General features: G+C 55.6%; 1 protein-coding gene and 1 long non-coding RNA gene across 2 annotated transcripts; both read left to right on the forward strand.

Moving 5' to 3' along the window:
* The first annotated feature begins 1,655 nt into the window (after nt 1-1,655).
* On the forward strand, nt 1,656-17,920 carry CCDC17 (coiled-coil domain containing 17). The gene is made up of 15 exons (XM_067567818.1): nt 1,656-1,756; nt 2,386-2,663; nt 3,920-4,108; nt 5,499-5,669; nt 6,648-6,710; nt 8,626-8,755; nt 9,170-9,326; nt 10,279-10,401; nt 11,437-11,570; nt 11,866-11,997; nt 13,691-13,908; nt 15,348-15,433; nt 16,187-16,402; nt 17,109-17,331; nt 17,738-17,920. Exons 2-15 carry the CDS (start codon nt 2,475-2,477, stop codon nt 17,918-17,920), a joined length of 2,214 nt encoding a protein of 737 aa, XP_067423919.1. The 5' UTR covers nt 1,656-1,756; nt 2,386-2,474.
* A 3,731-nt stretch (nt 17,921-21,651) lies between these two features.
* On the forward strand, nt 21,652-22,616 carry LOC137166210 (uncharacterized). The gene is made up of 2 exons (XR_010923583.1): nt 21,652-21,828; nt 22,361-22,616. It is a non-coding gene; the product is annotated as an uncharacterized lncRNA (long non-coding RNA).
* The last annotated feature ends 360 nt before the right edge of the window (nt 22,617-22,976 follow it).

The following is a 22,976-nucleotide window of genomic DNA, read 5'->3' on the forward strand; positions in this document are numbered from 1 at the left end:
CTCTTGGTACTGGTCTCAATCATACAGACACCTGTAACCTGATAAATAGCTGAGGCATTGCAGGGCAGTAAATAGATTTTTTTTTTTTTTTTTAATGAATAGCTGCAATTTTAACTTCCAGGGGCCTGGAAAGGAGCAGCAGGTAAGGCTTTTGCAAGCTTTTCCCTGTTTAGAGTGTTAATCTTCAGGCCCTCAAACTTCTCCAAACAGGTGCTAAACCTAGAAGACTGCAATGAAGAATGACATTGGACATCTACGTGGGAGCTCATCCAGTACAGCTCTGAGTGGCAGGCTGCCAGAGACATTGAGGAGATTTGTAAAGGGAGTGGGACTTGGACTTCCATAGATCTCACATCCACGCATCAATGTGTAAAGAGTCTTAGCTACATCAGTTACATGAAGAAGGTTTTACCTTGGTGTACATCTTCTGTGCCAGCAGCTAATTTTTTATTACTGTATGTTCTCCCTGCAGTAATGAGAATTACTTGATTATCATCATGGCACTTCCATGGTCCCCCTGCAGCTCAACTGTTTGTTTAACTTAAGTTACATGATCATTTATTTCATCCCCTTTGTGTTGAGAGTAGGTTCAGTCTGAAGCATTAAACAGGGCTTTTGTCTGTGGCTGCCACACAATTGAAGCGTGTTGTGCAGCTGGCCCACACAGAGGCATTGGGAACTTTGGACTTCTCACAACAAAAACTGCATTTTAGCTCCCATAATAAGGTACCTAGAGCCAACAGCCTCAGGGCTACAGGGAGGTTGAAGGCCTGATGGGATAAAGAGATATCTCAGTTGCAGCATTGATAAATGTCTGATTGTCTATTCCCCATTAAAACAAGGAAGGGAAACCGATCGCCTCCCAGTGAACATGTAGGCTGGTAAATTTTCATGACAATTTTTGCAATGTTGCATCAGGTTATGGGAAATTCAAAATATACTGCAGTGGAGGCAGCAAGGTGGCCTAGGTGTAACAGAACATGTTGTTTGGAGCCATTCCCTGCCATGAATACTTTTGAGGAGCACCCAGGGGATGCTAATTTCAGTGGGCGTATGGTGGTCTCTTCTTGGGCCTCCTGTTCAGTCACATCCAGGCCTCAGGACAGAAAACAGCATGGCAGGATCGCTCACCTGTGTGAGCTGCTTGCATTCAGAGGAACCATGCTCTGTCCCTCAAGCTCCTGCTAAGTTGCCAAGGTGACCCCTTAGGCTGGGCAAAGGTTTTATTAAACTTTCTCTTATTTTTGTTGTGGGATCCCCACAGGCTGCGCTGTCTGTGCACATGTAAGGCACCTGCCTTTCTCCTATAGAACAAGCAGGGATGTTTTTTCTCATTTCTGGGCACGTTTGTGCTTCGCTTCGAAAGCAGCCAGCAGCGTCCTCGCACCCCTGCTCGTGCCAGAATGTCCGTTGTTTCTCGGGGTGCTGCCATCCAAGCAACCTCCCTTAAAGAGTCCTTCAAAGCTGGCTTAGTGGGGCTTGTTGCTCTGTTCCTCTCACCTGTGTTGCTCTGACACTCGTCTCCCTTCGCTGCTAGGAGCCTCTTGTTCTCATGGTTAACCAGTGGCAAGCCGGCCCAACACAAAAGGCCCAGCTGTGGCTTCCCTCCTGCTGCTCATAGGCCTGGCTCCTCAGCTCTGTCCCTTCCCCTTGCACACCCCTGGCCTGGCACCACCCCCGGTTACCAGCTTAGCAACGGCAGCTCTCAGCCCTGAAACCAGAGCCATAGTCGCAACCAGCTCGGGCTGCGGAACAGGTCAGTGGGGTGCTGTGAGGGGCTTTTCAGGCGGCTGTGCCCCAGGCCAGGGCACAAATGGACTGGCCTCCCCACTCCCAGCCTGATGCAGCTAGACCACACAAAAAAAGTGGGGGGAGAGCCATCCCATTCCCCTCCCCCCCCTCAGGGAATGGGGTAGCAGGAGAATAGGGGACACCTGAGAAAGGTGAAGCCCCATAAATGTTCACCTGCCCCAGCCTCTGGAGAGGCCTAGTCAGGGATGGGGATTGAGAATCTGACCTGGGAGAGAAGCTCAGTCTCTTTCCCCCACCTCCAAACCGGGGAGTGTCCCTGGTAACTTTATTTCTCTTTGCTCCCAGTGGGTGTCTCCCCTCAGGACTCCCTTTCCAGCCAGGCGGAGAGGTCTAGTGGACTGAGTTTGGCGCGAGGGAGCCAGGCTTACACCAGCTCCTCTTGTGGCCGTGGGCAGCTCCCTTGGTTTCTGTGACTCTTATTTCCCCTTCTGTAAAACAGGAAAAATAATTAGAGCTGGTTGGGACATTATGAGGATGCTGAGCTGCCTCTTGGGGAGAATTAAGTGAGTTGCATTGAGACTGGAAATAGCCACTTAAACACTCATTGTTCATTTGACTCTTCCCCTGGGATAGGTATTGGGAGCAATTGTGACCAGTGGACCTGCAGGAAAGCCCCTGTAGGAGAACCCAGCACTTTAGGGCCCCTGTTCCTACACAGCGTGATGGACGTGGGGATTTTCCACTGCCCCAGCTGTGACATGGGCTTCCGCTCCAAGCACCTGCTGGGCAAGCATGTGGAGAAGTTCTGCATTGGCGGCCAGGCAGCAGCCGACACCTTCATTCCCAAGGCCAGACACTGGGAGCAGCAGGGCAGGAAGATGCTCAGGAATGCAGAGACTCCAGACCATGCGGTAATCAAAGGCCTTTCATGCATCCAGGGTTGGTCTACAGGGACTGCTGCCTGGTGAGGGAATCCTGGGTTGGTCCATCTGGTGCTGCTCGTTTCCTCCCCACTGATAGCTAGATCTCGGAAATGTGGCAAAGAAGTGCCCTAGAGTGGGTGTGGGGAGATTTTTCCCCAGCATGGGAAACATCTTTCCACTGACTTCAGTGAGAGCTGGAGCAGGCCCTGAGCATGAAAGGAGAGAAGATTCCCAGGGTCCCTTTCTCAGCCTGGTGCACGTGGCTGAACTCGGCTGCTTCATCACAGACTTCACTTACTGCTTCATTTATTTCTTTCCCAGGGGCTTGTTCTCCCCTCTTCCTCCCCCCCCCCCTTTTTTTTGGGCTGCTTTGAGATATAGAAAGAAGCCAGAAAATTGTTTTTGTTTTTTCTAAAGCCTGTTTTCTGTAGAAATATCAGGAATGGTAAGTCTCTCCTTCCCTGCGATGCTGGAGAATGTCCTGGCTGACTCAGAGATGTGGATTGGGCACGCTTTGGGCCCTAGACAGAAAGAAGGGGGGTGCTGAATCCTTAGCAAAAACTGTTTTTCTGCTAGATGTTTTAGTTCAATAGGTGTTAACAAAACCAAGGAGTCTGAAACAATCTGACTAAAAGCCACTCCCCCTCTCAGGCAGGAGGTTCTCCTTGCTCAGAAATTATGCTGTCATAAACCCAGCGGCTTTCGAGTTATCCATAGAGTCTTCCAGGGCAGATGAGATCTGAAATTCTAATGTACAAAGCAAGCAGGAAAAAGCACACTCTTTTGGAAGAGGTGGGACTGTCACACATCAGGGAGCAAACCCCCAAGCCTTGGGGATAAATCCTAATGAACCAAAAAAGGGCGCAAACTCAGTTGTGTGTTCAGGTAATTTTTCATCTTGATTTAGTTTTAACCGTTCTGAAGCATCGGTTTCTCTCGTGTTTGCATGAGAGCTGAGACCCAGTGCCCACCTAGTGTGGGTGATCATTCTTTCTGTTACAGTTCTGGCTAGAAGCCTCAGTGAAGCCTGGGACCCCACGGTGCTAGGTGCTGTATGTACATAGAGTAAGACACAGTCCTTCCCACCCTGAGGTTTCTTGCCTCTTTGTCTGTTTAGAACGTAATCAGGGGCTGCCTCATTGCGTGTGTATAGCTCCTAGCACAATGGGGGGACCCCACCCAGATTGGAGCCTCTGGGAGAGGGTTTTCTCCTATCCTCTCAGCATTTGTTCCTTCCCCTGCAGGTGGGACAGTACCCTCAGGAGCAGGCAGTCCTGGGAGGCCCTCTGTTGCACTCAGCCATTGGGAAGAGAGAGAAGCTGCTCTGCTCTCCCCTTGGCCTGGCACTTGGCAGCGGGTATGAACCCTTGCGGGAACCAGCCCTGGAAGGAGCCGTTCACCCCCTAACGGAAACCTATTGTTGCACCAGGCTTGTACGCTGAGTTGCTAGGAGATGACTGTGTGCAATCAAACAAATGGCTGATCCAGCCCCGCCCCTCTGCTGTTCCATTCTCCAAAGCCTCCAGCATTTGAACTCTGTGTTCAGCAAATAATCACGATAGACTCCAGAAGGGATCCGGATGCAAATAATCCCTTCCCCTCTGAGTCCATTGTTAACAATCGCTTATATTTCTACAGGGCTTTCCACACTGAAGTGCTCTATAGTGCCGTGTAAATGCAGCCACCTCTGGGGTGGAGAGTGGTGGCCAAATAGTACCCGTAGCCACCATTCAATGCTCTTTTGCAGATGCTCTGGAGTGAACCCCTGTTCTCATTGCACAGGGTACCTCATGGGATCTATCATGTCCATGCAGGGCAGACAGCACCAAGTTTCTGAGTTCATCACAGCCCTTAGCCTGTCTGCAAAAGATGCTTTCCCTTGATCTTAAAACAAATGGGTGTTCAGGTACCTTGCTGGTAGGCACCATATGAGAACCTAAACAAGTGATTACCACCTCCATACCCCAGACAATTGCCGGTCACAATCCCACAGGCTGAGAGGTGCTGTTAGAGAGGCAGCCTGGTCAAGCGGTCTGAGCACTGGCCTGTGAGCTCCTATACATCTCCCCATCTCACTGGGTTTTTATACATCCCTGTAGTAACTGAGTGCATTCTAAATTCTGACACTGCCTGTCTCTGTGGCCTTAGCTGACTCACTTAACCTCTGTGTGCCTCAGTTTCTCCTACGTGTTAGGCAGGGCTAATGGTAGTTGCCCACGTCACTGGGGGGGCATTGAGAATTGATGAATGTGCAGAGAGGGCTTGGAAGAAGCTCAATATTGTTCTTGTGAGAGGTTGAGCCCATTCAACAGGCTTCCCCGCACTGGCAGCTGTTCACAGTGTATCACGGCACAAAAAGGCAAGCGGCTGTCACTTGTAAATTCAGCCCCTCCCTCATCCTGGAGGCTCCGTGGGGGTATATAGACGTATTTGTAGAGGTGGACTCACATAGGGTAGCGGTTCTCAGACTGGGTGAAATCCTGGCCCTGTTGATGTCAGCAGCCAGACTCCTGACTGACTGTGGGGGAGCGGTTCTCAGACTGGGTGAAATCCTGGCCCTGTTGGTCAGGGCCCTCGCCTTCTGGTGTAAGGGCTGCAGTCAGGTGGCCCGTGGGGTAGCTTCAAGCACAGTGTGAGTAAGAATCCATTACAGCCTCACTGATCCAAGTCTTGGAGGTGGTAGGTCCAGTTCCTTTGGTGCTCTGCAAGGGGTGGCCGTAGGTCATGGTCTGAGACCCGCTGCTCTAGCCTCCCCCGCCCCACGTTAATGGGCGTGTGCGTTTGTCACTCACCTGTGCGGTGCTGGCTTGCTTTCTGGTCCAGCTGGCGGTTTCTGTGGGACAGCGGCAGCAGCTGAGTGACCTGCGGGGGAGGAGAGCCCGTCTGGGACAGCCCCAGGACATCCTGAGCGAGCAAGAGCGGCGCCTTCTTGGAGGTTATGACTTTAAAGGGAGCCCCTCAGACAGCCAGGCCTTGAAGAAGCTGACTGAGGAGGTACAGCCAGTCATGGTGACCGTCGCACTGGAATCTGGAGCTCCCGGCTTCTTTCTGTGGAGTCCTCACCACCCACTGTTCCTAACTGCTGTTCCCCCTCTAGGCACCCCATAGCATGGTCCCATAAATAAAATTGGGGGATGGGATACAGATGCTTCTGGGAATGGAGCATCAGCTGGGGAGAATAAGCCCTCCAGATGGTGCCTGGTGACATCCCCCCCCAGGTCATGACTCACATGACCACACTCTGCCTAGGCTACATATCTGAGTCTCCTGCACTTCAATGGCTGTTAAAAAGCCTGGCTAAAAGGAGTTCCACCCCACCTGGCACAAACCCAGCAGTCACCATTGCTGCTTTGCTCTCCACAGCGCCACTGAGCTGGGGTGGATGAAGGAGTGAGCCTGTGTGTTTCATGGGCCAGGTAATTTCATGAAAGGACTCCATGCGCGTCAAGCCAAATTGGCTCGTTATTAAGAGCACTGTTCCCAGAGGGGCTGCAGCTGCAGCAAGTATTTCATCCATGTGCCTGTGGGCTAAGGAAGGGGTGCTTTCTCCAAGCTCTTTCTTCCTGACCTGTTTGTGCTTCCCCCCTCCAAGTTCTAGGCAGGTTGTGACACTTTGCATTCATCATTGTGGCCCTGGCTTCTTGGCTGATTTATTTTTGGATTCTGGGAAATCATGTGGTGATAAAAGCTAGCAAAAGACCCATGACATTTCTATGGACATGAAATAACGGGGGAGGGGAGCGCTGTGTGTGTAGGGCCTCGTATTCGGCTACTACAGAGACTGAGTCACTTGTTTTGTATCTTTAATGAGACTTCGGGGTCAGCTGAGTTAATTCGGCACCTTTGAAGGGGTTTAACGCATCAGCAACCCCTAGCTACTTCTGGATCCCAACCCTAGCTTCTCTACTGTGCCGATACAAAAGGGAGGAATGTGCTGTCAGGACATGATCACTTCTCTCTCTCTTTGAACAGTTCCACAAATTGAGGTTGTCTCTGGAAGGCACTGTCCCTACACTCCGACCCTTGCAGCCAGAGGTAAAACCAACCATGGGGCGACTTTATGGAAACCTCTTGGAAAAGGTGCAGGGGCTGGGAGGCAATTAGAGCCCAGGCAGAAGAGGGTGAAACCAGGGCCCAAGCATAATTTTTTCAGGCCCAGTACAAACTTGTAACATGGGCCCCCTCCAACACACATACCACAACCCCTCATCCCAGACATACAATCTCATCAGCCATGAAAATTTTTTTCCTCATGGTAACGGGGGTTGCCTCTGAGCCCCGGTAAAGTGTACCCTTTCCCCCCCACCCCATGTGGGAGCCCTGGGTGTAACTAGGAACACTTCAGGATCCAGACAGCAGGCTTCGGTCACTGGTTTGGATCCTGCCCGGGTCTGCAGAGGCCTGAAGTCACTCCTGTCACTAGAGCGACTGTGCCTGTGTACCTAGTTGAAAGGGAGGGTGCCAGCAGAGGTTGCTCACACACATGGAGCGTGGCCCTGGGTTTTTATACCCCAGAGCCTTCTCGCGGGGGATGGTGCCAACGCCGCTCCCGGGCGTGGGGGAGAGCAGGTTACGGGCAGGCTGAGGCCTTGGGCTTCAAGAAAATTCCCAGTCAAGTCACTACAGAGCCCCACACAGAGCTATAACTTCACCAGCGCCCCCTGCCCCACCGCCCCCCCCAAGGGATGAGCCTCGTGTAAGGGGACTGCCGGCCCCTCACTGAGACTTAGCGGGTAGCGGGGCCATCACCCGGTCCCCGAGGTCAGGGGAAGGGCTTGATGAGAAATCAGGACCCTGAGACGGACAGCCCGCAGGGCCAATGGGGAGAGGCCAACGACCCGGGCAGCCTGATTGACAGGGCAGGCTGGCCAATGGGGGAGCCAGCCAGGAGTCTGGGGGTCCCGTCCTCCGTGCGAGCCGGAGCTGCCTGGGTAGGGGCTGAGCGGGACCCAGCTAAGGACAAGGCGGCCAGAGAAGAAGCCCAGGGAGCCGAGTGGGGCCACAGAAGCAGAGGACAGGGGGGCGGTGCTGGCGAGATGGGCCCTGCCCCCCAGCGGCGGGGGCGCAGAGCCCGTCTCCGACCCGCCGTGTCAGCGCAGCCCGGGTGGGGGGGCATCCCTCACACCCCAGAGATGCCGTGGGGGGTCCCCAGGCCCAGGGGGCGGCGTTAGACGGTTTCCTTTAATCTCTCTCAGCGTTTATCGTGTGTTTAACTGGCGGCTGTTTGATCTGCTCGGAGCTGCAGGCGATGTCAGTGGGTCAGGGACGCGCCCGGTGCCGTAGCCTCTGCCCTGTGTGGCCACAACAAGGTTGGGGGTCGAGCCCCCCAGGGATCCTGGGCCCAGCCTTGTGGGGGTTACAAGGACCCCGCCATGCAGGAGGGAGGGCGGGGAGGCCAGGCAGGCCTGTGTGCAAAGGAAGTGGGAGGGAGGACTGGTCTCCTTTTGCTAACCAATTCCACGGGTAGTGGATAAGCCAGGAGAGTCCCCTCACAATAGCGGGAGCGTTGCCCCGCTCACACCCGCGCTGAACCCTGACTGTCGGCTCAGCTTGGAGAGCAGGTTCCAGAGCTGGGGACCCGCCACCTTGCCCCCAGCCCCTTCCTCTTTAAATCTGGGCCTCCCACCAGGCGCCCGGCTCCCGGCGTGGGTACTGGGCAGACAGCACTTCTGTTGCCCCTCCCTGGCGGAGCCAGTCGAGGGCATTCGGAGTTCGTCCTGAACGGGGTCGTCCTCAGGACTCCGTGGGCTCTTCTGTCCTTGGCACTGAGGTTAGGGTGACTAGACGGCACAAATCCGGACAGGGGATGGAGGGGAACAGGCGCCTATAGAAGACAAAGCCCCAAATATCGGGACTGTCCCTATAAAATCATGACCTCTGGTTCCCCTACTTGCGGTTGACTTGAACTGGCTCTCATGATGTTGTGCCTTGGGCTTTGCCCATCCTCCAGGAGGATGCCAGCCGTCGGATTTCCCACCGGCAAGAGTACAGAGAGCGGCTGCAGGAGATGGCGGAGGCACACGAGCACCATGTGGCTGATATCCAGGCCAAGAACCAGCACCTGGAGCAGCAGAGAGAGGGTAGAAGAAGGGGTCCATGCACGTTGCCCCTGTGTGGAATTCTCTCCCCTTTGTACTTGTGACCATTTAGTGGTGGGGCACAGAGTTCGGGGGATACAGGGAGGCAGGCAGGAAGCCTTGACCTGGCTCTCAGGGGCTGATGCATGGTTCCCATCGTTCCATGCATTCCAGCAAAGGGGGGACCCCGTTAAACAGATGGGAGAACCCCACACCCACCAGTTAGGGTCACGCCCCCCTGCTGGGTCTCCAGCAATCAGAGCCTTCTTCAGGGTCCTGGAGGGAGATCCAGATCCAATCAGGTGGGAGGCAGCGAAACCAGAGTGTATTTGTGATGTGATCTGGCAGGGAGGCGGGGATACTGGACTTGACAGAGTGGGGTCTCATGCCGCGAGGCTATTCCTGTGTGTCCCACAGAAATCCGCAGGCGCCTGTCGGAGCTGGCCATCAGGAACTCTTCCACGTCACACATCGAGCAGCTGCTGCTGGAGCTGAAGGCCCAGGAGGGGAAGAACCAGCTGGCGCTGGATGCTCTGAGAGACCAGATTGGGCTCATGCAGGCTGCGGACACGAGGTGAGGACCCAGCAAACCCCCAGCCTTGTAGCCTAATGTGGGGGCAGCCTGGGGCTGCTATGGAGCTGGGGGACTCCCCCTCTCCCACGCCCAGCTCTTTGATCTCTTGATCCCCTGGCATGGCAGGAGGCGAGTCTCTCACTTCCAGGTGGAAAGAAGAGCTGGATGGAGGAGACTGCTCCAGAAGGGACCCAGCACAGGGAGAGGCTGGGAGGGCAGTGGAGCTAATGCTGTGATCTGTCAGCCTGGAGCCTTGTCATTCCGTATAGCGCAGTCTCGTACACAGACCCCACAGGAGCTGACTGGGCCCACAACGCTGCATCGAGTTAAACAGTGCAGGACGGGGGGACGGTAGCAGGTACAGCTCAGTTCCAGGAAGCAGGCGCACAGACTTCACGGGCCCAGCTTCCAGACTTGGGTGCTGACGATGGGTGCCCAGATCCCTGGACTCTCCCCATGTCCCGAGGTGCCCTAAATAACTGTGGCTCTGAGGCTGGCTGCAGAGCTAGGGTCTCTCTGTGGTGAATGAGGGGAGCAGTCAGGCACGAGGCTGAAAGCAGAGGGAGAAGGTGTCACGCTCCCGCTGGGATCTGAAAACATGGAGAGGGACACCCGGGGGGGGGGCTGCTCCAGCCAGTGGGAGCTGCATCGGAGTCTGTCTTGTGACTGCAGTAGGGAGAGCATTGAAGGGACAGGTGCGAGGGTCAAAGCTAATGATAACACGGACAGGGAGGGAGGTGTCTCTAGGGCACGTTGGTTTCCTCTCTCTTGTTAGCCAGAGAATCAAAGATTATTCCCCGGGACCTTTGGGCTCCCCAGTGTTTCCTGTCTCAGGGCGGCTCCTGCCCTGGGTTTGATCCCGGTGAAGCATAGGGGTCAGAAGAGGAGCGCCGGTGGGGAGCAGTGACCCAGCTAGATTTCACTCCCTGCTCTGCTTTGGTTTCATTTTCAGACGCAAGTTGGAGCCAGGCAACCCTACGAACACAACCGGGGCCGCAGAGAAAGGGGGCGGGAAGGTCTCCATCAGCCTCATCCCGTTCCCTCCAGCCGCCGGGCCCCTCTCCTCGGAAATCAGGTGAGCACAAGCCCAGCTGCCGGTGTCTCCATCGGAGCAGCAGGGGCTCGGACCAACAGCACTTCCATGACTGGGGAGACCCATGTGCTTCTGCCGTGGATGGAGAGATGGCCTTCTAGGTCCCATCTAACCCAGCATCTGGGGGCCAGGTCGGATTGTCCTTTAGAGCCTCCAGCTTAACAGGCCTCCATCAGGACTGTGTGTTGGATCCTGGGTGGGGGTAATTGGGGGGCTTGATAAAGGCACAGCATGGGTGCCTGTGAGGGGGGAGACCAGAGCCTGAGGGACCTCTGGGGCCCCCTATGGCCGTGTACGCAATACAGCAGTGAGGATAGACGCTTTGAAAACAGTGAACTGCCCTGGGCAGAGCCCACCCTGCAGGCACCAGCCCATGGCTGCATGGAATTGGCATCAGAGCACTGCAATCAACCGTTGTTAGGTGCCTGAATACTTTTGGGCATCTGGGCCTCACTGGGTCCCAGGAAGCAGAACAGACAGGGCACTGGAACGCGGCAGCTAAGGGGTTAATCAGTCTCTGGGTGCCTGTGTGTCTCTCTGCTCTCTGTCTGTCTCCACATCCCTCTGTCTGTCTAAAACTGCTGTGGGGTGGGGGTGTCTGTCTCTACTGTGTCTTTGCCTACCTGCTGTGGGGTGGGGTTGTCGAGTGTCTCTGCAGTCCATGTGTCTGCCTGCCTGGCTCCTGTGTGTGTGTGTCTGTCTCTGGCTGTGTGCTGTGGGCGTGTGTGTGTGTCTGTCTGTCTGTCTCTGGCTGTGTGTGTGTGTGTGTGTGTGTGTGTGCGTGCCTGCCTGCCATGGAGGGAGGATTCAGCTCATGTCTGAAAGCTGTCTGCCTTCCAGATGCATTTGCAGGGCTAGGGCTGGGGCTGGGGGGAAACGAGGGTGTTTTGTACTAGTGAGGCTTGGGGGCCGTGCTCAGCTAGGCAGAGAGTGCGTCTCACCCCTGGCTCCCTGGCTGAGAGAGGCTCCCTTAGATGCAGGCTGCCAGAAGCCTGACTCCTTTCTGCTTCCTATCAGAGCCCTGCACCTGGCCTATCTGCAGGGCGGAGGGAGTGACCCTGCTGTTCTGGCTCAGATGTACGACCTGCAGGTGGAGGCCACGGCGCTGGAGAGGGCGGCTGGGAGGCAGGAACGCAGGGAGAGGAAGAAAAGTAAGTCACCCCTGCTGCCCCCGGCTTTGCCCCCTCAGGTATCCCTCGGGGCAGGGGTTGTTCCAGGTGTCTGGCAGCCTGGGATTAGCACACTCAGGTGCAGCATTAACGCTATATACCTGAACCTCTGCAAAGCACAAACCCCAGAGGCTGCCACGCTTCTACCCAGCATGCAACAGGGCCCACGAAGCCAAGGACTTGGGTCTGAGTTCGGATTCTCCCAGCCAGCATCTGGCTGCCTTCCTGCCCCCGGCATAGCTCTAACCATGAGCGCCTCCTCTTGTTGTGATTGCAGAACCCCAGGCTGCTGGTGCTGGGCCCCGGGGCCTGGACACAGAGCTGCTGGCCGTGGAGCTGGAGAATCAGCGGCTGGAGGATGAGCTCTTTAAGCTGAAGATGCGGAGGGATAAGAGGAGACCAGATGACGGTAGGCAGGGCATGTCCAGCCCGTTCCCGCAGCATGCAGCGAGTGGGGAGGAGAGATTCCCAAGGGAGTACGGACGGGGCTGGCTGTCAGTGGCATCACAGTGGCTGCAGTGCAGTGGGGTGTTGGGTTCCTTTGTGAGAGTGCAGCAATCGCCTCCGTGAGATTGCGGCCAAGAGCTGCTAGCTCACGCTGTGTCTCATCCTCCATCCGGAGGCCACAGCAGGTTGCACGGCTAGAGTGAATTCATAGTTCAGCTCAGTTTCCATGCCAGTGCAAATCCCAGGGTGTCCTGGAAGCCTGCTGCCCCTTCCACTGAGCTGTTCGCCATCCCGCTGCACCATTCTGACACCTGCTGGGGCTGGGCACCGTGTTGTCCGTCTCCTCCTCCCTTGCCAGCTGCGGGTAAATGTGTAGATGCACCAGTAGTCGCTTTTGAACGTGAAGCCAGCCTGCCCCTTGCCAGGGCCAGTATTCAGCGCACAGCCGAGTGAGGATGTTCTGGTCCCTGCTGGCCTGTTCTTTGTGTGGGGCCCACGTTGATGCTTTGATACCACAGCAACCTGGGGGAGGGTGCTGATCATAACACATGCTGAGATGTGGACACCACGTAGAGGAGTGGAACCTACTACTGCTGCCAGCGATTGGTGTCACTCCCTCAGCTCTACTGGTGGAGCTGACAGTCCCAGGATCAGTCCTTGCTAATGGCCCGGGGTGGGGGTGTCATTAAATAAGCTAGGGTAATTATTGCATGTAGCTCTTGCTGCGGGAGCCCCCCAGCCTGCTGCGCTTAGAGTGGAGCTCAGAGGTTTTCCAGTTACACATCTCATAACACCACAGCGAAGAGCTATGTTAATTAACAGCCCTTCCACAGGAGCTGCTGGTCAGATGGCCCTGTCCAGCACCAGGTGAGGGAGGTGATATTGGTGGCGATAGGTGCTGTACTCTCCTATCTCCCGCTGTCACTCCTGATGCCATGACAGGGCGCCAGCTGGTGAGCAGCTTAGGACAGTGATAGTGCAGGGAAGCTGCTGGGACGGGTGTCCCTGTTCCTGCACAAACTTTGTTTATCTTCCCCTATCCCTGTCGCCCCAGTCCCTGTGGCATCTGCTCACCAGGTACGAGGACATTAACGGTCAGTGATATTCTTGTAGGTCCATTTTCTCTGCACCCCCCCCTGCTCAGTTTCATACATTGCTCCATCCTTCGATGGAGCGATTTAAGGGGAGGAAGGACTTGCTGGCCAGGGAGTTGCCGCCTCCTCCGTCAAAGAAAGGTGGCTGCAAACAGATGAGCCTTGCGTTGTGCTCTTGATCTCCTGCGGCTGGGAGCTCTGCCCCAAGAACCCTGGTGCCCAGTGAGCATTGGCTTGGGTGCCATCAGTGTGCCGTGCATGCTGGGGTTGCATTTCCCTTGGGGCAGTGTGGAGGGGGCAGGGGTCCTTCTGATCGCAGCCACTGAAGATAAGCTGGATGCTAAACTGAGTGGGGAGCCAGCGCAGAGAGTGGAACCTCTGAGCTGCTTGCTCCACCCTTGGAAGGCCAGCAGCCTTCCCTCCCTTTCCCTGCGGCCCTCGGGCAGCCCAGGTGGAGCAGGCCCCATTATGGAGCAGACCCCGCATTCAGGGTGCACGGCACGGCGTCTCTCATGTCTGCTGGCAAGCTCCCCTCTGCTTTTTGGCTCCCGTCCCCCCCAGGTTCTCTGGACAAGGAGCTGGCGGAGCTGCAGCGGGCGCATGTGACAGAGATGGCTCAGCTGCACGCTGAGATCGGGGCGCTGAGACGTGACGCAGAGAGGATGCAGCCACGACGGGCTGGGAGGAGGTCGCCACCCATGCTCCCTCCGCCAGTGGCCCCGCCGCTGCCTCCTCCCCCACCCCTGCCTCTACCAGGGCTACATGAGCTCCGCTTCACGGTGAGAGTCCTTTCCCACAAGGTCTCCTATTGGTAGCTGATTTGTAATGTCTCAGGGAGCCACATATGGGGCTGAAAAAACCCAAGAACTGGTCCCTTCCTAATGTTCCAGTTCCTGACTGGAGGAAAGCTCATGGGCAGCCCAGCTCCTCTATTGTTTCTGCTCCATGCATGGCTTCCTCAAGAACATAAACCCGCAGCCCCGCATACACACACACCGAGTCTCCTGTGGCTCTCAAGTGCCCAACCCCTGGCATGTGCTAATAGTTCCCATGATGCTTTGAGTGCCTTCTCACGGTAGCTGTAATTACAGGCTGGCTTACTCCAGGAAATACCTCTTGGACTGTATGACCCAAAATCCCTAGCAGGAGGCTGGGTGGGACCATGAGTTCAGAGCCCCAGGATGATTAACAGTAGACCCCCAAGTGTTTGTCTGTCCCTGACGGCTACACCAGAACCCCACGTGTGCACAACATGCCCTTGTCTCCAGGTCTCCACATCGCAGGTTGACATGTGCATGGCCAGAAATGTGACTGTCATTTCCCGGCCACCAGGCCTGCTCCCGGAGTGTCCCTGCTGATTCTACTGACAACAAAGACATTTTCTCCTACTGCGAGACCTGCAAACCCAGTGCAGCCACAGCGAAGTGAGCTGGGTTTCCCTCCGCCTGGGGCTGCATTGCCATGCCCAGCCACCACGTTTCAATTATAGAGTCTTTACTGCTGGGAGCCTGGGTGCTTTGGTGATGGGAGCTATCGAGCACATGGCTTAGATGGAGACAGACGGTGCTGGAGACAGACAGACTCCAGCTTGTTTTTCATGGTCAGGTGGAGTTTGTGGCAATGGGGGTTAGAAGAATCGTCTTTTGATTCATAACCCTGAGCTGAGTGGCTCTGGAACTGTACAGAGAGAGCCTGGAATCTGAGTACCACTTGCACAAGTCTTTTTTGTGACTCTGGCCCCAAGTCAGCACTTCATCATGGGCTTAATGTTCAGCCGGTGAATAGTCCCACTGAGTGCACGCTAAGCGTGTGTTTAAGTGTTTTGCTGAATCGGGGCCTCGAGTTGCACCATAAGAGGTAGAAACCAGCTGCAGTGTCGAGGTGATTTGCCAAAGCAGCCCCAGACTGGGCTGTGTGAGACCGTGCACTCGCCTCCCAGGGGAAGTGGTGACAACCTAATTGCTTAAGGCCTTTAAAAACTAAACTGGGGAGTATATGAGAACACTGAAAGGCGTGATCCTGCTAGATCATGTACTTAACCAGATCCTTCCATCTCTGACCCCGATTTGCTCCCTGGCGAGACCTGGGGCTCTGTTGGCAGCAGGTGAGTTCTGTCAGTCACGGCCTGCTGTCTGGCTGAATGGCTGGTTTGTGCTCCTCTTTCTAATGCAAGGGGGGCCAGTCTGGAAGCGCTTTCTGATATTTCTGCCTGTTGCAGGAGCAAATGGGACCTCAGACCTCAGCTCTCAGCAGACACATCCTGGACCCTCCGGACACTCTGGGACCTGCTCCATATGACCCAGCGTACGTGTCTTGTCGTCGCTCCTGCTATCTGCAATGTCCTGGCCTGAGGGCCTGCACGGTCGCACAGCCCCACTCCCCCCGACGTACTGGTGCTGGTCCCTGTGTGGATGCTGTCAGATGATTGATGTAGTTTGGGGTTGTTGAGCTTTTGCCTTCTTGGGACCCCACCTTCAGCTAATTGCATCCGGTCAGCCACCCGTATATCCCATAATCCTTTGCTGCAGTTCCCACTCTGCTGTAGAGGCGGCACCGTGGGTTGCACCGGGGGGTTGAGAACACGTTGACCAGCCTGCTTCAGCGGGAGAAAGGAGACGGGATAAGAGCGGGTTCACGTCTCCCCACCAATAACTGTCAACAACCCCCACTGGAAAGCTGCAGCCACCGCAGTCCTGTTCTGTCCTTAGCTCAGCCATGAGGAGCCAGGCACCAAATGCTTCCTCAGTGTAGTAGGGTCATTGGAACATGCTCTCTTCAAAGGCGGCTGCTGGCAAATGACCCCCATTAGCAGGGGACCTTTCACCAGATACCCAGGAGCTTATCACTGCAGTTAACATCTGCCTTCAGGAGTGTGGCCTAGTGGCTAGAACAGGGCACTTGGTATCAGGATTACTTGGTTTTATCCCCTGCTCTGCAAGAGGCACCTTATCCAAGCCACTGCCCTGCTCTGTGCCTCAATTTCCCCATCCAGTGATGCTTGTGCAGTGCAGAGGGTTCTCATCACCTGTCTCGCTGCCTTCTCTACCTCCCTCACAGGGCCGGCTTTGTGATATTCTACGACTTCCTGCTGGGCTTGGACCCTACGTTCTTCCAGGTCTGCCTGGTGGCTGGGCTTTACCGTAATGGGCAGGAGATGGGCAAGCCAACCCCTCTCCCCATCGCTTACTGCCAAATGGGCCGCTCCCCACCGTATGTGGTAGACGGGCAGAGAGGCAACAGTGCGATCCTATCAGCCAAACAGCCAGTTCCAAGGTGAGCTGCGTTGGCAAACTGCTGCTGCCGTCTTCCTTGATGTATGCAATGAATTAACCCTCTTCTTCCTGCCCTGCTGTACTGGGGGTCTCTTTAACTGGTGGTTGACAACAACTGGCCAAGAAGCACTTTCCCCTCCGTGGACAACATTGCCAAATCAGCCAGCTATCATCTGCTTTCCTTTCCCTTGAGGCAGCAGGTGTTGGACAGTGTTGGGAAAAGCTCCCCAGACTGGATGGGCCAGTGGTTTGATCTGCTACTACAGACCCTGTGTTCCTTTGTACAGCATTGCTCAGCAGGTTACAACAGGGGTGCCCATGCTTTGTCCCACCGGGCACTGCCACGCTAAAGATTGGCTAGGTTAGTGGTCCTAGGCAGAGCAGCTAGAAAACCTTTGGGACCCGGGGGGAGGGGTTCAGTCCCAGTTGGAGAGCCCCTGCCATGTGTGAAGTGAGCTGATTAATGCTGTTTGGGATGTTGCTGACATGAGAGAGGCTATCGATTTCCGTTATCCAGAAACCATTCCCCCTGCTTTGTAAACATGCATGGCACTTTAAGAAACAGACACAGTCCCTGCCCCAGGGAGCTTACACTCTAAACCAGGCAAAGCACAGACAGCAGCTCTGCTAAGAGAGGTGGTGGGAGGCTGCGGTGAGAAGGAGAGATCTCTGTTCATAACTTGGTTTCCCTTGTCCCTGACTTCCAGAGTCCGGCCTTCAACCTCCATCGCTCTGGTGATGGAGCTGCAGGCCTCTGGGGGCTTCGATGCCTATGGGTTGGAGATCCAGCGTCTGGCCTCCAGGGGATGGGCCAAAATCAACCTTTTTGACCAACTCCACCAGCTGATCAGCGGGCGATGGAAGACTCCAGTCCGGGTACTTCCAGTGCAGTCGGGCCTCGCAACAGAGCAGCTAAATGGGATCCCTCAGGTGAGCAGTCTCGCCGACGTTAGGACTTCCTGAGATCAAGGACTCCTGCCCTTCCCCGTCTCTGGGTCATTCCCTTCTCATCCTCCTCTTTCTGGGCTGAGGCTCTCACGCCATTGCCTTCGAGGTCGGAAAAGCTTCAGCAAAATTCCTCCAGCCCTTACAGAGCTCAGCAAGTGTGGAAAAAATAAACACTAGCCCTGTTTTTGAAGATGGGGCTACAGCCAAAAATGATGGATGTCTGACCCGCAGAACAAGCTGGCTACTCCAGGCCTTGCATCGTCCAAAGTCAAGGGACCCCTCTCCAGTCCCAGACTCGCCCTCTCCCTCTCCCTCCCCGTGCGGCTGTTTCGCTCTGGCTCAGCACTGAGCACACTTCCTGAGACCTGACCTCTGGCTCCTCCCACAGGCCGGCAAGACGGAGCTTTACCTTCGCGTGGTGAATGCGAGAGATGCCGACATGCAGTCAATGGCCGAGATCGACCCTGGCAACGCCTCCATGTACCAGTACCCTCCCTCGGTGAGCAGGAGCCCTCGTGCGTGTAATGCCAGCACTGGAGCACTCTGCTTAGCCTCCCGCTTCCCGCTCTAGGCAAAGGCGTGTCCGTGAGGGCTTGTCTCCTTAGGCTGGGTTCCTGAAACATAGCAAGTGCCCTGGGCACAGGGTTTGTTGCTGGCCTGTAATGGCAGCTGCACACACATTTTCCTTCTGGATTTCATTACTTTAGCTCCACCCGCGCTCTGCCCATTTCCGAGGCGCTCGGCTAGTGGCACAGCCTCCGCCCTGTGTTCATGTGCCCCGGGGCTCGCTCCTCGGGCAGACTCCACACAAAGCTTCATGCTGTTCGAGGTACAGCAGGGTGCTCTGTCTCCCTACAAGGTCTTTCCACTCAGGCAGTAGAAGCTCCTGCGTTTAGATCCGGGGCTGGGAGATTCAGTCCCAGCTGCCAGTAACTCATCCAAGGGCATCATGTCACCTGGGAAGCTTTCTTCCCTCCTGTCCACACTGCTGCTCCAATAGTTATTTCTGCAGCAGGAGCGGCCCCTCCGGTTGCTTTCTGGGATCAATGTGTTTTCTTCTGATTGCAGGTGTCAAGTCACACACTGCTCCCTGCAGGCAGCCTTCCAGCCCAACACCCTTTCCACCCTGCCCCCGCCAGCCTGTACCTTTCTGTCCCTCCTCACAATGGCTTTGTTGACCCGCCTCCTACTCAGGAGCAGCCGGTCCAGCGCAAAACTAGTCAAAGGTGAGAAAGGGAAGGTTCCAGCCCCTCCCCCCATCCCAGGAGCGGCCCTCCGGGAATGGGATTCCCCCTTCCCCCCCCCTCCAAAGCTGAGTCAGCACAGGGTGGGGGGGGAGGTTTGGTCAACATGTATAATGCACACAGGTGAGTTTGTACAATACATGGCACTACAATACATGGTCTGTGTGGTGGTAGAAGGGTTTTATCCGCACTCCTTTGGGGTTGCTGCATTACTGGGGGTGGTGAGCTCATCTGTGAGTGCTGGGACCAACCCAAACACGTTTTAGCACTAAAAATTAGCAGCGTCTGTATTACGGTGAAGTACACGGGTGCCCGCCAGTCAGAGCCCTGCCGTGCTAGGTGCTGTGCAGATGCATCGAGAGAGTTCCCTGGCCAAAGAGCTTATCATCCAAATAGAGCGAGCCGGACAAAGGGCAGGAGACTCTGGCCCATGTCACGCTTCTCTGTGTTCTGTGCATGCCACACGTGTAGCAGAAAAACTGTTTGAGGAATGTTTGAGAGCGTTGCAGTGCAACTATTTCTTGTATCCCTCTGCTTCAAAAGTCAGGCGCCAGAGGGTGCGTCTACATAGCAAAGAAAGACCCCATGGTAGCGAGTCTTAGAGCCCGGGTCAACTGACTTGAGCTCGCTGGGCTTACATTGTAGGGCTAAAAATAGCAGTGCAGATGTTTGGGCTGGGGCTAAAACCCGGGGAGGGGCAAGGGTCTGAGATCCCTGGCTCCTGCCTGAGGCCAAATGTCTACCCTGCAATTTTTAGCCCTCAGGTGGGAGCCTGGGTCAGTTGACCTGAGCTCTGAGTGCCTTTCCTGTGTAGACGTACCCTGAGTTACCACAACTCCCACTGCACAGGGCAGAGGATAGTGAAAGCCGGTAAATCTCAAACACCCCTAAAACAGTTCCCAGCAGAAGCAAACCCCATTTCCATCCTACATGGCCGACATCCAGATAGCCGACACTGAAGCCATGGTGATGTTTATGTCTTCAGAAGGTGTCCCTGGGGTGGAGCTGGCTGTTGCCCTGCCTGGGCCTCAGGCGGGGAGAATTTTTTGAGGTGGGACGGGAGAGGAGTTTCTACATTTGAGGTAGGAGAAGGAAACACTTCTCTGGCGGGCTGCTTTGGTAAATGTTAGATGCAGTGTTGGGGAGTGGGCTGAGTGCAGCTGAAGGGGGCAAAAGGGAGGGATAAATAAACGAACCACATGTGCCGTGGGGCTGAGGCGAATCCAGGAGCGGGTTAAATTGGCCACCCCAAGCAAGTGCCTTTTTAGCCCCTATATCACACCACCAGGTATTCTGCATATGCCATGTGCTCTACAGACCATCCACTTCGCAATGTTTTGGACAGCATTTTAGGGGAACTACTTTTAGTATCCTTCCGCCGCTAACACTGCGTATCTTTGTACCAAGAGTCCATCTGTACGTGCATGGAAATTAGTTTAATTTTCCAGCATTCACAGCTCAATCCAGCTGCCATCGAAGTCAATGAGAGTTTTGCCTTCGAAGTCAATGGCAGCAGGGTCTGGGCGCTTAGACTGTGTGTTCTGTGAATGGTTTGAATCCTTTTTGGATTCACACTATGAATTTTTTTTCTTTAAAGGCCTTTAAATCCAGAGGCCCAATTTTTCAGCCATTTGCCTCCCCAGCACATGGCAAAGCCTACCAGGCTTTTTCCTGAGACTAGTGGAGCGGGGATGTAGGGTCTTGGTATTTTGGGGGTCTCTTCGACATTAGGTGAAGTTAGACCCTACCCGCCGGCTATGTGCATAGATTTTCCCTCCAGGTATGTTCTGACAGGCATGTAAATAACGCCAGTAATGAGGGGATGCCAGGATCCCCGCCGGAGGAGAGTCCAGCTCCTCTTTCTCATCTTTGGTGGTTTTGCTCCCAGCTGTCTCTTCTTAACAAGAGCTGGTCCCCGCTGTCTCTGATTCTCTGGGGTCTCTCTCTGCCTGGCGCTGACATGCTCGTTTCTCCTCCACTTGCTCTCTGCTCGAGGTGACCCTGTCCCGGATCTCAGAGCTCCCTTACTGCAAGCACCCCTGCCCTCGCTGCATTGGCTCTCCCAGGTCATCCTTGTAGCTTAGCAGCTACTGCCCTGGCCTACCATGTGCACAAGGGCTGTGTCTTTTTAGCTGCCTTGGTCCTTTCCACCTCCCTACCCACCTACATGGCTCTGTAACGAACCTCCTGGTTACCCTTATGTCCCTGCCTGGGCTGTATAACTAGCTCCAGTGTGACAACGCCGGAAACGTGACCGGTGCTAATTCAACGAGCCCCGCATCATACAGAGCAGCCTGCATGTCCCTCATCCTGAGTCTGAGCCCCTTGTGGGCCCCGTGTGTCCTGCACACTGTACTGCGGCCAGCTTGCACGCTCCCTTCTTCCCATCCCGCTTTCCTTTCCCCCCTCTTCCCCTTGCTTTCACTCCCCCAGTCCTGGCAGGACCCCAGAAGCTCAGGGATCACAGACCACTCCAAGGCCCTTGCAGGTAAAGACTGTTGGATTGCCTGTTTCTTCCCGTCAGCATTTGTGCCTGTCTTTCTCTGCACCGCGGGTGCTGCAACAGCAGCCCAGTAATGGGATGCTCTGGAGATGTTCATTCTGTGCTGCTCTGAGCTGAGCCCCATGCACAAACTGCCCCCCGTCCCCGTTGTTCGAGAGATGACACCGAGTGCCCCCCAACACAGCCCTGAGGGGAGGACAAGGAGGCTGGGCATCGGCCGCCCCTTCCCCTGGGTTGGCTGGTCGCAGGGCCCAGGCTGTGAGGCCACTAGGCCAGTGTCTCTCTCGCTGGCCTGTGCTGGTCCCACTTGGGTAAGGGGAGGCAGCCCCGAGTATCAGGCTGTGGGACAGGTGGCCATCGAGCTCCCTAGGCCATCAAGTGAGACAAGGAAGGAGGCTGGGGCCTCTCACCACTAGGCCTCTGCTCCACCTGTGCGCTCCTGGCTCTTGGAGGGTCTCTGCCCAAGCCCGGCAGCTGAGCCACCCCTCCCCTCGTGAGGCTGTTGCAGGTCCAGCGTTCAGTAACAGGCCGACCCCTTCCAGGCACGGTGGAGCAGTCCTTTGGGGCAGGAAGTTGAACGAGGCCCAGGAATGCAGGGCGCAGCCCCAGCAGGGAGAGCCCAGGAACGACGACGTGGGGAAAAGGCTGGGGTTCATCATAGACCGGGTGAAAGGCGCCCCACCAGGAGATGCAGTCCTCAGGCTGACCGGCTATCACCAGAAGACGGGGCAGGTAGGGCCCAGCTCTGCATCTGAACGTGGTCCCTAGCGCCAGAGGCGAATTCTCCAGCTGCCAGATCCCCGCCCCTCCTCCCCCAAAGCCGCTGGTGACAGGCTCCTACCAGGAGCCAGTGCGGTTGTGCACGGGGAATAGTGAGGCTGAATATGGCCCCTGGGCAGGGGTTAGATAGGAAGGCACTGAAGAGAGGGATTATTTCCATCTCCTATGAGGCTGTCAGGGGCACCCCGTATTTTGCTAGCTGCGAACAGTCCCAAGGGGAGAGGGGCTCATTTGCCATGACAGGGCATAGAGCAGACAGCAGTTCCACCCCCACAGGAACCAGAACCCCACTCTCTTGGGCTCCAGCCCCATGTCATCCCTGCTCTGATCCCGCCACCATTCAGATGGGAGCCAATCACTTGCAGGGAGCTCAATCAATCCCTCTTGCTGCTCTGCAGTGAAAACCTGCTCCGCAGGCTGGAGTAACACCCAGGACTTTATGCCTTCCCCGTACTAATAGCTTTATGCATCTGTCTCTCTCCAGGTGATCAGTGCCAGGAACTCTGGGCTGACCTGCTACACGACCCCCGTGAGATCCAACATTAAACTCGGCTACTTCATATTCGGGGAGCAGGAGGTGACTTGCTGACCCCCTGAGGGAGTCTTTACAGACAGAACTTTGGGGGGTTGCTTAAGGATCCCCAGACTGAGGGTTTCACAGGGCTGCCCTGAATCCTTGGCCAAAGAGAGAGAGCAGGGGAGCCCTGGCCCAGATGGGTCAAAGCCCCTGAGTCGAGAATCAGTGACACAAGCTAAAATGAGCAGGTGGGGAGGGTTGGACACAGCTCTGTTTGCCTTCTCTGACCACAGCAGCCGGCCCCAGTGCGTGGGATGCCTGGGAATCTGAGTTCTGTCTGGGCTGCACTGGGGAAGCGTGTTATATGGGACAGCACCCCGAGGGAGCAGTCAGCCAGTGGAAATATGCACAGATGGATTGCTGCCCCAGCCTGCATACAATGCAACCATAATTCCCCATGCCCAGTACCCATAATGCACCTGTGACCCACTGCCCTGGCCTGCTCACAGTACGCCCACAGTCCCCTACATCCAATATGAATAATCCCGCCAGACTGCTAGCAATCCATCCCTATTCTTCTATT

This window comes from Emydura macquarii, unplaced genomic scaffold, assembly GCF_026122565.2.
Source record: "Emydura macquarii macquarii isolate MOO-44397 ecotype Brisbane River unplaced genomic scaffold, CSIRO-AGI_Emac_v2 contig_2805, whole genome shotgun sequence".
NCBI lineage: Eukaryota > Metazoa > Chordata > Testudines > Chelidae > Emydura > Emydura macquarii.

Bases quoted from the DNA above. Each gene is read 5' to 3' on its own strand.
- CCDC17 (XM_067567818.1), top strand. From the start codon at position 2,475: ATGGACGTGGGGATTTTCCACTGCCCCAGCTGTGACATGGGCTTCCGC. The intron at 10,402-11,436 runs GTGAGCACAAGC...GCTTCCTATCAG, and splicing joins CCCCTCTCCTCGGAAATCAG to AGCCCTGCACCTGGCCTATC. The intron at 13,909-15,347 runs GTGAGAGTCCTT...TGCCTGTTGCAG, and splicing joins TACATGAGCTCCGCTTCACG to GAGCAAATGGGACCTCAGAC.